The 12,116-nt window shown below is 45.5% G+C and overlaps 1 protein-coding gene across 4 annotated transcripts in view; it reads right to left on the bottom strand.

The window, feature by feature from the left end:
- Positions 1 to 7,376: 7,376 nt before the first annotated feature.
- Positions 7,377 to 12,116, bottom strand: part of RPH3A (rabphilin 3A) — a 330,865-nt gene continuing 326,125 nt past the window's right edge. For all 4 annotated transcript variants that reach the window (XM_054443937.2, XM_054443938.2, XM_054443939.2 and 1 more), the window contains 2 exons: positions 10,396 to 10,492; positions 7,377 to 9,610 (listed from right to left, as the gene is read on the bottom strand). In XM_054443937.2, coding sequence (XP_054299912.1) covers positions 9,480 to 9,610; positions 10,396 to 10,492 — 228 coding nt within the window. In that variant the 3' untranslated portion in view covers positions 7,377 to 9,479. The remainder of the gene's footprint in view (positions 9,611 to 10,395; positions 10,493 to 12,116) is intronic.

The following is a 12,116-nucleotide window of genomic DNA, read 5'->3' as shown; positions in this document are numbered from 1 at the left end:
CAGCTCATTTTTTATTTTTTGTAGAGACAAGGTCTTGCTATGTTGCCCAGGTTGGATTTTATTTCTCACAGCAGTTTTAGGCTTACAGAAAAACTGAGCTGAATGTGCAGAGAGTTCCGTAAGCTCGCTCTCCTTCTGCCAATAAGTTCCTCTATTATTAACAGTACTGTGATACATTTGTTACAATTGATGAATTGATATTAATACATCATAATTAACAAAAGTCCATTTACATTAAGGTTTACATTAAGGTTCACTCTCGTGTCCTACAGTTCTATGGATTTTGCCAAACATAATATGTCATGTATTCACCATTACAGCACCATGCAGAAGAGTTTTGAGATAGGAGGTGGGACTCAACTTCAGAGGTGGGGCTTGACTTGGGGCCAGATTGAAGACTGGTTGGCATGAGCACCAGCACCATGAACAGTTTACTCATTCTCTGGCAATGACCCAGAAGTTACCACCCTTCTTCTAGAAATTTCTGAATAACCTGCCCTTAATTTGCATGTATTTAAAAGTGGGTATGAATGTGACTATAGAACTGCCCCGAGCTGCTGCTCTCCAGGCACTGCCTATGGGGTGGCCCTGCTCTGCAGGGACAGTCACAGAGCTGTGACCCTGCTGCCTCAATAAACCTTTTTCTTCCTCCTCTAGCTCACCCTTGAATTCCTTCCACGAAGCCAAGAACCTTCCTGGACGGTGTCCCAATTTTGGGGCTCCCCTGCCCTGCAACAGTTTCACTACCTTAAAACCCCCTGTGCCTCACCTGTTCATCCCTTTCTGAGTTAGATCTTTCTTCTCCTAATATATGCATTCAACGCTATAACTTTCCCTCTAAATACTACTTTCACTACATCCCACACTTTTTGATAGGCTGGTTTTTCATTTTAATTCAAAATATATTTATTTATTTTGTTGAGACAGGGTCTCACTCTGTTGCCCAGGCTGGGGTGCAGTGGCACAATCTTAGCTCACTGCAGCCTTGACCTCCCGGGCTCAGGTGATCCTCCCACCTCAGCCTCCCAAGTAGCTGGGACTACAGGTACATGCCACCATGCCTGGCTAATTTTTGTATTTTTTGTAGAGATGGGGTTTCTGCATGTGGCCCAGTCTGGTCTCGAACTCCTGGGCTCAAGTGATCTGTCTGCCTCAGCCTCCCAAAGTGCTAGGATTATAGGCATAAGCCACTGAGGCTGGCCCAAAATATTTTAAAATTTCTCTTGAGAGTTCTTCCTTGCCCCATGTGTTATTTAGAGATGAGTTATTTAATCTCCATATATTTTGGAATTTTCCAGCTATCTTTCTTTTATGGGTTTCTTTTTTAATTCCATTGTAGTAAACAGCATACTTTGTATGACATATCTCTGTTGAAATTTGTTAAAGTGTGTTTTCTAGCCCAGAGCGTGATATGTCTTAGTGAATGTTCTGTGTGAGTTTGAGAAGAATGTGTTTCCTGTTTTTGTTGGATGAAATATTTTGTAAATGCCAACTATCTTTTTTATAACCCCTTAACCTCTTAACCAGATTATTCATGAATTGACACTCTCCACTCCTACTGTATAAGGTGTTGACTTTGGCCTAAGACTAAATGTCACCATGGGGGTGGGGTGCTGTCTTTGCAATACTCACTTCATTTACCAGTTGAAGATTCTTGCTGCACTCTACGCAAAAAATTAGGCCAAGTATGATAAAGCAAACCAGTCATACTATTGTAGCAGGAAGAGCCGCAGACAAAACCTCTCAGACACCGAGTTAAAGAAGGAAGGGGTTTATTTGGCCGGAAGCATCGGCAAGCCTCCTGTCTCAAGAGCTGAGCTCCCCGAGTGAGCAATTCTTGTCCCTTTTAAGGGCTCACAACTCTAAGGGGGTCCGTGTGAGAGGGTCGTGATCAATGAGCAAGCAGGGGGTACATGACTGGGGGTTGCATACACCAGTAGTTAGAACAGAACAGAATAGGACAGGGATCTTCACAGTGCCTTTTTTATGCAAATAACCTATTAGGTCAGAGGTCGATCTTTAACTACCAGGCCCAGGGTATGGTACCAGGCTGTCTGCTTGTGGATTTCATTTCTGCCTTTTAGTCTTTACTTCTTCCTTCTTTGGAGGCAGAAATTAGGCATAAGACAATATGAGGGGTGGTCTCCTCCCTTACCATGATTCATCTTTAGTAAAAATGGGAAACTGGAGAAAGATTATGCTTCAAAAACTACAGTACACCTGTTGTTACATTCTAGTCTTGCCTAATGTTTTTCAATTTTTAGTATTTTCTATAGTTTGGACTGAATTCTAATTTTTCTTGGCTACAAGTCTCCAAAATAATATTTTTAATTTTTTCCTTCTTTTTCCCCCATTTTCCCTAATTTGGAATCACTGAAAACTAAGTTGTGCTTTTATAAAGCCCTGCAAACTGGAGCTAGACAACTTAAACCTCAGAAAAAAATAACTATATATTTACAGACGTAAGCCACTTTCATACCTATCTGCTGATGTGTGAACTTTGGAGTACTCTGGCCTGTATCTTCATTTTCCAGGATTGTTCTTTTGTTTGTTGTGTTCTCCCTTCCTCCCCCTATTTTCTCTTCATAGGACATGAGACTTTACAAACCTTCTAAAAATGAGCTTTCCTAATAACTCCGGACCTACCCCTATAGTAATAAACCATCCTAGCCAAGAGAAATCAGATGAAACCTGAGACTAGAGACTCATTTTCTTCTAAAATGCTTTCTCTAAAATATTTTTAAAAAGAAAAGGGAGGAAATGTGAAAGGAAAATATCTTGGGGCCCCAAAATCACTCAGCTAAAGGGAAAAGTCAAGCTGGGGAACTGCTCAGGGCAAACCTGCCTCCCATTCTATTCAAAGTCACCCCTCTGCTCACTGAGATAAATGCATTTCTGATTGCCCCCTTCAGAGAGGCTAATCAGAAACTCAAAAGAATGCAACCATTTGTGTCTTATATACCACGACTTGGAAGCCCCCTCCCCGCTTCGAGTTGTCCCGCTTTTCCAGACCAAACCAATGTTCATCTTACGTATGTTGATTGATGTCTCATGTCCCCTAAAATGTATAAAACCAAACTGTCTCTGACCACCTTGGGCACATGTCCTCAGGACCTCCTGAGGCTGTGTCACAGGTTGGCGTCCTCAACCTTGGCAAAATAAACTTTCTAAATTAACTGAAAAAAAAAAAAAAGATTCTGGCCAGGAGCAGTGACTCAGGCTTGTAATCCCAGCACTTTCGGAAGTGGAGGCAGGAGGCTCACTTGAGCTCAGGAGTTTGAGACCAGCCTGGGCAACATAGCTAGATGCTGTCTCTAAATAAATAAATAAGATTTTGTTTGCTCCCATAGTGAGACCCTGTCTCTAAATAAATATATAAAATTTTGTTTGCTCCCAAATGTCCTCATGGCAATTGCAGTTGTTAAATATTTTTGATTAAACATATATATCTATAAACAGATGAGTGCAAAAGAGAGCTGTCCTTAGGAAACCAACATCCAATTCTTTGGAAAGATGCAATAAAGGCAAGCATTGCATAGAATTAGCTAAGAGTGAGATGATCCCATAGCAGATTGAGAAAATAAGTTGAAACAAATCCACTTTTGCCCAGGATTATGCCTTCATGCCTTTGCAGGTGGCTTTAAATTATTGTTTCCTTTAAAGAAACAGAAACAGGAAATTAAAGACCACTCATTCTTGTGCTTTGAGAGAAAGATAGTGTGGGACTCCAGTCAGGGGGCCTGTCCTCAGCAAAAAGGTCTTGGTCTTCAACGAATGATTAGGAAACAAAGGCACATTTATGGGGTGTAACAATTAACACAGAGAATCATGATGCTCTGATGTCTACCTGTGTAGTCAGAGAACAAAAAGGGGAAGTGACTTATTCAAGGTCACACAGCAGATATGGACAAGAGCCAAGCAAAAGATACTTTTTTTTTTTTTTTTTTTGAGACAGAGTCTCGCTCTGTTGCCCAGGCTGGAGTGCAGTGGCATAGTCTCAGCTCACTGCAACCTCCACCTCCTGGGATCAAGCAATTCTCCTCCCTCAGCCTCCCCAGTAGCTGGGATTACAGGTGTCTGCCACCACACCCAGCTAATTTTTTGTATTTTTAGTAGAGACGGGGTTTCGCCACGTTGGCCAGGCTGGTCTTGAACTCTTGTGATCCACCCACCTCGGCCTCCCAAAGTGCTGGGATTACAGGCGTGAGCCACCGCACCCGGCCAAAAGATACCTCTTATGTGCATACTTTTGCTTTCGTGGTACTCTTTTTAAAAATTATTACTTTTATTTATTTATTTTTTGAGACGGAGTTTCACTCTTGTTGCCTAGGCTGGAGTGCAATGGCACGATCTCAGCTCACCACAACCTCCGCCTCCCAGGTTCAAGCAATTCTCCTGCCTCAGCCTCCCAAGTAGCAAGGATTACAGGTGCCTGCCACCATGCCTGGCTAATTTTTTGTATTTTTAGTAGAGACAGGATTTCACCATATTGGCCAGGCTGGTCTTGAACTCCTGACCTCAGGTGATCCACCTGCCTGGCCTCCCAAAGTGCTGGGATTGCAGGCATGAGCCACCATGCCCGGTCAAAAGTTATTTTTATTATGAATACATAAGATTTGTACATATTTATGGGTTGCGTGCAATATTTTGGACACAGGTGTATGATGTGTCACGATCACATCAGGGTAATTCAGGTGTCCATCACCTTTAATGGCTTCCTTAACCTCATCAAGCCAATGTCTCTGGCAGATCTGATTGAGTTGAGCAGGGGTCAGCCTGGCAGGTTTCAGAGCGTTGAGTGTTTAATCCACTTGGCCGTAAGCCCAGCCGCGATTGGGCCTGCGCTGCTTTTACCAGGAACCACTAGCCCTGTGACCTGCCCCTTTTCCTGGCCTCCCCTTTGTCATCCCTGATGGGAACCAGACCTCAGCAACTTAGGCTTGCCTCTGACTCCTACTCAGAACAAACATCTCTAGCTGTTGGCTGAATTTCTGTGGGCACCAGCAGGAGAGTCTGTTCCCGTCTGTGCAGAGACCTTGGAGATCTGATTTCTGCTTCACCTGAACCTCAGCCACTTTCAGCTCCAACGTCCTGTGTTCAATCAATGCCAGTTCAAGAGCATTTTCCCCTGATGCAAGCTGCACGAGGGAGCCCAAGTTTAGGGGCTGGCAAGCGGAGGTGGCACTTGTCAAGTCTCTACTATGTGCCAGGGACTCCCGGTGGACTGTACCGTTAACATCTCTCAGCAACTCTTTGAAATATTTATTACTCCAGTTGAGGAAACTGACACTCAGTGAGGCTAAATGACTTGGCCAAGTTCCCATAGCTAGAAAGTGTCAGTCAGAATTTGAATGCTGGACTTAATTGAAATTTTGGCTCATGTTCTTTTCATGGCAGATGCTTTCCAACATACCATATAGCCACTTAACAGAGTGTTTTATTTCAATGGGGTCAGCCAGGGGTCGGGGGTGGGGCAGCACAATTAGCTAGATCAGGTGTACTAATACTTATGAAAACTTTCCTCCTGTATATTCATCTCAGTCTGTTAGGCATGTCCGCATATAAATGAAGATCAACCAGTTTAAGGATGGAAATTAGGCTTCTTTTTAACCGCCACCCATGACTGACTGGTAGTGGCTCCCTGGAACACTGGGTTGAGAGGGACTCAGAGGCTGCTTGTAGCTTCTGTAGGAAAGATGCTGTATTGATTAGTGATGTCTGCCAGGAGCACAGGGAGAATGGCAAGTGTCTCCAGCTGTTCCTGTGAGGCTTGTATGGATCTAATTAGCACCTCTCTCCACCTAGTGGCAGCTAGCTAAATTGCCACCAGGAAAAACATCAACTTTTTGGGTAGTGGTTTTCAAAATCATGATGAAGGTGGAAATCACAAGGCATCAACCAGGAAATACATTCAATTTTTTTTTTGAGGTGGCGTCTCACTCTATCGCCCAGGTTGGAGTGCAGTGGTATGATCTCAGCTCACTGCAACCTCCACCTCCGGGTTCAAGCTATTCTCCTGCCTCAGCCTCCCAAGTAGCTGGGACTACAGGTGTGTGCCACCACATCCGGCTAATTTTTGTATTTTTAGTAGAGACGGGGTTTCACCATGTTGGCCAGACTGGTCTCGAACTCTTGACCTCAGGTGATTCACCCACCTCGGCCTCCCAAAGTGCTGGGATTATAGGCATGAGCTGCTGTGCCCGGCCAGGAAATATTTTCAACTGTACACCTTATCCGCAGGGTTTAGCAGAATCTGTGGGGAAAGAAATCTCCCAAGTGAGACTAACATGCCAGCTTTTGCTTTTGAGGGCACAAAACGGAAATGGTCTCAAAGAAAAGAGCATTATCTGTGGGATAGAATTGATGGCTCCTTCTTGAAGTAACCATTACTGATAAATTGCTTAAGCACTTTGGGGATGGATTATAGTGTGATTAAGAATTCTAGAGGCTGGGTGTGGTGGCTCACACCTGTAATCCCAAAACTTTGAGTAGCCAAGGCAGGTGGATCACCTGAGGTCAGGAGTTTGAGACCAGCCTGGCCAACATGGTAAAACCCCGTCTCTACTAAAAATATAAAAATTAGCCAAGTGTGGCGGCAAGCACCTGTAATCCCAGCTACTCAGGAGGCTGAGGCAGGAGAATTGCTTGAACCCGGGAGGTGGAGGTTGCAGTGAGCCTAGATTGTGCCACTGCACTCCAGCCTGAGGGACAGAGGGAGACTCCATAAAAAAAAAAAAAAAAAGATTTTTTTCTGGAAAGCCAGTTACTGACTCAGTTCACCTTCAGGACTATTGAGAATCTCCAATGAACGACTCATTGTAGGTTGGAAGGTGCTAGAATGCAAGGGAAGCATTTGATGGTCCACGCTCATCGATCAGTGTGTGAAGAATACTGGACTGTGGGAGTCCAACAATCAGACTCCTTTCCTGGTATTGCCTTTGGGAAACACTGGACATGGCGTTTTCTTCTCTGGACCTTGGTTTCTTCATCTGTCTAAAAAGTGAGTTGATTGAACTAGGTTGTGGCTCAATTTTATGTTCTCTTTTAGCTTTGGCAATTTCTGATTCCGCAACCACTTGGGACTTTTCCCAGGTCTTGTAGCAGCAGGAGGAGGATGAGGATGTTGCCTTCCTGTTTGGTAGGCACCAGCAAAAAGTATTCTTCTAGAAGGGTTTGGAGTCGGCCAAGTTACCTTAGGCCCACCTGCCCAAGATAAAATCCACCAGAAAGCAAACTCCTCGTGGGCAGAGAACACATCTGTCCCCAGTGCCTGGAACATAGTAGATACTCATTAAATACTGACTATCAGAATAGCGTATGTCCTGGTGGGGAGGAAGACTTTGCAGAAACCAGAAAGGAAAACTGCAGACCACTCATTTTCCTGGATGTTCCTACTTTATTTTTGGCTACATCATCACAAAGAAAGATGCTGGGTGGTTGTGCATGCACCGGAGGACGTGTGTGTATTCTAGGCAAGGAGGTGGTTACATTTGTCGGGGAGAGCGTGCACCCAGACTAGGGGCACTGTGAGCTTGCTGCATGCTGATTCCAGCGCCTACACCAGCATCAGGCTTGGGCGACACAGCCAGCATGCTGTCTCCTAAGGGGAAACTGTGGTGGGGGAGGTGGGCTGAGAGTAGGTGCCACCAGGGACTAACGGGGAAAGATAAGGTCAAAAGGAAAGATGGCAGCCGGGAAGCTGTTGGCCACCTTGGGGAAGGTGAAGAGCTCGATGTTTAGAAAATGGTTATTCAAGGCAAGAAATGAGTCCTCCCATGAATTGTGCAGGGAGCTGAGGGTGGAGGGCGTTGAAAAGTTAAGAGATGTGATTTGAGGAAAGTGAGAGTTTGAGTGTCTGTCTGATGCTTCTGTAGAGAATGTCAGGGGTTTGGGATGACTGAGGGTGATTTTCATGAGGGAAGACTTCATCAGAATTGGGAAAATCAAACCTTTCTCACAGGGCACTGAAGATTGCCTGACCTCAACCTCAAATTTTTAATGTTTGCCCGCGTTGCCTTTTCCTCCCTTATAAAATAATTTTTTTTATAGGAAGAAACTGAAAGATTGATGATGAGCCCAAAGCCTTTGGCATCAGGCCTGTCTCTCTCTACTGTTCCATAGCCATGATATTATTTGATTCTCCCAGGAAGCTTAGTAAAGAGAGTGCAGGAGACAGAGAGACACACAAAGAGACAGAGAGACTGGAGGGGGTTCTGAGTGAGAGATGGGATGCAAGAGAGTCAATGAAACAGAGTCAAAGGGCATTGGGGAGGAGGGTAGCTTGTTTGTTTACCTAAGAGCGGAGAAAGGAGAAAGGCTGGAGGCTTTGGATGAGGCTCCCTCAGACCCATAGCCCTGGTCTTCTAAATGCCTCTGTGCCCACCCGGGGAGCCCACGGATGACAGAGCCCCTCTATGGGGCATCTACACAGCTCAAGGGATGCTGTCATGCACCCAGGGCAGTGCCAGCCACTGGCCCAAGCCCTGGGAATGTCTGGCTCTGCCAACGGGAGGAGTGGGTCACTTAAGAAGCATGGGCCCAAGTGGAATCTCAGGTTTAGGCCAGTTTCTCAGTTTCCTGGTCAGGCTGGTGAGAGCAAGGAGGTGAGGCTAGGTTAACATACACTTTTTTTGCTGTTGTTTTTGCAGTGTTACTGCTTTAGAGAGAGAGGAAGGCAAAGGAAAGAAAGGCAGGGAGAGAAAGGAGAGGGGAAAGGCTGAGAAAGAGAGAATCTACTACGATGGAAGGGAAAGAAGAGGGAGGAGGAGAAAAGGCGACAGAGGAAGGGTTTTTTGTTGTTGTCGTTTGTTTTTGTTTTGCTAGGAAGCACACAGGTGACATTTGGAAAGAGGAGAGCATCCAAGCCCCTGGGGAATTCTGTGCATTTGCATCCTGGTGCACTTGGAGCAGGGAAGGTGTGTTCCTGAACACAGCAGTCTGTTTTCCTGGCAATCAGGGTGTACATCTCAGGGGGCAGTGGGAGCCTAGAGGCTCTATTTCTGCCCCAGTGCTTCTCTCACAGCATTGTCCGGGTCTGCTGACAACTGGGGATATACAGAGACACAACACAGGGAATGAAAGGGTGTGTGTGTGTGTGTGTGTGTGTGTGTGTGTGCATGTGTGTGTTCAAGGCTAGGAGGGTCTAAAAACAGTCCTAAATGATGAAGAACCTTTGTAATTTACCCAAACTGAGAGGTTATTAAATGATCAACCTCTTTGTAAACATCTCCCCAACCCCATCCCCATTGCTCCATCCCAGGGACCAGAGAGGGGCTGTATTCAGAGCCCACATCCCAGCATCAGGGAGGAGGGAGTCTTTGGCAGCAGTGCCCAACGTGACGGGGGCTCAAAGGCAGGCTCAGGGAGATCAGCAGGGTATGGGGGGAGGTAGGCATAGAGAAGAGAGATCAGGGTGCGGTGGGCAGCTAGGGCAGGCTGGGGGGGACCCGGGACATGGAGTTGGGGACCTGGGCACTAGCCTAATCACTTGACACGTGGTTCTCATTCTGTAGCTGGTGCCAGCGCTCTATCTTCTTGTCTTTATTTTTCAGACACTCGTACCAGTGTTTTAAGCGCTCTCCCTTGGCAGAGATCCCCAGCTGGCAGCCTCCTGGGGGATAAATGGGAAGATAGGAGCAGGTGGTCAGAATAGAGGTCGTTCTAGACCCAAATGTGTAGTTGGGGGAAAAACTGCACCAAGCAGTGACCCCCAGCAACCTGGGATCCATACTCTATAGAGAGTTGTTATAACATTTTTGCTGTTGTTGTTATTATTATTATTGCTACGGTCCTTCTCTGCCTCAAGAACCTGCAATGGCTCCCTACTGTTCCACTGAGTCATAATTTCACTGTCTATTTTTAAAGGCTTTCTACAAATCACCATTCTACTCACTGAAACTTATCTCCCACTATTTCTGGGAACTCATCGTCTATTTCCAAAGAGGTTCATCATCCTGCTCAATGCTGTCTTTACCCCTTAGCTCAGGCTCTGTCCCTTGCCTGGAGTCCCCACCCCCCTGCTTCATCTTTAATTGATTTTCTTCCTCATGATTCAAACAGGAACTAAAAAATTAAAAATTTTATCCTGGACATGCAAATAAATTAAGAAGAATTCTTTTGCACCCTGCTTTCTGCAGAGAACGCACATCTCTCTTGTGATTTAATTATCCCACTGGAGGTGATTTGTTCAACAAATAATCAAGTTTTATAAGCCTCTTCATGTAAAGACATCCCCAAATTGGACCAAGGGCAGGGTCATGGGTCTCAATTTAGCATTTGAACAATGAGGTTGCCAAAAGAAAAGCAATGACCTCAACTCTCTGTAGCCCTGGATAAGGCTCTCCTGTTCTGGGGAGGACAGAGGAGGGCGTTTTCTCTGGAGTTAGGAACACTCACCGATGTAATCATTGGACTTGCCGATGTCATAGTCCCAGACTGAAATGTCCAGTGACTTCTTTGCCAGGTCACTGTGTTTGATGTCATAGAAAAACTCCTGGATACAACAGAGGAAGAAATGTGAGTAAGAGCCCTCTGAACCCACAGCATTGGGAGGTAAGAGGCCGAGTCCAAGGGGTTATGGGCCAAGGACAGGTCCTTGAGCTGGCATTCTGGGAGCAAGGAGGTCTTCCCGCTCCGATCCTCTGCCCCAGGTCCAGTGATCCCCTTCCAACAAACACTGTGTGTAACAAAGCACTGTCGTCCTCTTTTCAGTGAATTCTCTGCTTGAAATTGGGAAGGCTGGTGAGGTTTTTCTAATAGAGCTCAAGTTTCCTTGTAGGTAAATGGCCATGAACTCAGTCCTTCCCCTCTGGTAGCTTCTGAAGGGGCATCTCCTTTTTTATTGCTTAGGAATTAAAAGTAGTTGAAGTGGCCGGGCCCGGTGGCTCACACCTGTAATCCCAGCACTTTGGGAGGCCAAGGTGGTGGCTCATTTGAGGTCACGAGTTCAAGACCAGCCTGACCAACATGGTGAAACCGCATCTCTACTAAAAATACAAAAATTATTCAGGCATGGTGGTGGGCACCTGCAATTGCAGCTATTCGGGAAGCTGAGGTAGGAGAATCGCTTGAACCAGGGAGGTGGAGGTTGCAGTGAGCCGAGATCATGCCACTGCACTCCAGCTTGGGCCACAGAGCGAGACTCTGTCTCAAAAATAAATAAATAAATAAATAAATAAATAAATACAGTTGAAGTGGACTGAGTACATATGTTCCCAGACAATCTGAATTTTAAAAAATAGCTTTTCTGCCTAATTACAAAATTCATTTTATGTTCATTACTAAAACAAAGAAGAACCCCCCACCCCCAATTCCCAGTAATCCAACCAACCAAGAATAACCATGTCAACAATTCCCCCACATGTGTTCACAGTGATGTATACATTTTTTGTTAACTAAGTAATGCTGAACATACAGTATTGTCACTTCCTTTTTCATTTACAACTTTGGGCAAAAACCAACTTAGCATGTTCTCAAATATTTTTCAAATATTTTTCTACATCATCATTTCAAATGGCTGTACTTAATAGCTATGTGGCTGTGTGGCTGTGTGGCTGCGTGGCTGTGACTGACTGTGTGGCTATGTGGCTGTGTGGCTGTGTGACTGTGTGGCTGTGACTGGCTGTGTGGCTGTGTGGCTGTGTGACTGTGTGGCTGTGACTGACTGTGTGGCTGTGTGGCTGTGTGGCTGTGTGGCTGTGTTTTACAAAGCTCAAACTTATGGCTGTGTGACTGTGTGGCTGTGTGGCCATAACCTAATCCTTAAGGGTATTTAGGTTATTTCCAATTTTTCACTATCATCAAAAATACCATAAAAGTGACCCTTGTAGCAGCTGGGTGTGGTGGCTCATACCTATAATCCCAGCATTTTGGGAGGCCAAGGCTGGGTAGACCTCTTGAGGCCAGGAGTTCGAGACCAGCCTGGCAAACACAGTGAAGCCCAGTCTTTACTAAAAATGCAAAAAATTAGCCAGGTGTGGTGGTGCACACTTGTAATCCCAGCTACTTGGGAGGCTGAAGCAGGAGAATTGTTTGAGCCCAGAAGGTGGAAGTTGCAGTGGGCTGAGATCGCACCACTGCACTCCAGCCTGGGTGACAGAGCGAGATCCTGTCTTAAA

This window comes from Pongo pygmaeus, chromosome 10, assembly GCF_028885625.2.
Source record: "Pongo pygmaeus isolate AG05252 chromosome 10, NHGRI_mPonPyg2-v2.0_pri, whole genome shotgun sequence".
NCBI lineage: Eukaryota > Metazoa > Chordata > Mammalia > Primates > Hominidae > Pongo > Pongo pygmaeus.
The sequence above is the reverse complement of the archived record's forward strand: the minus strand, read 5'-3'. Positions and strand labels throughout refer to the sequence as shown.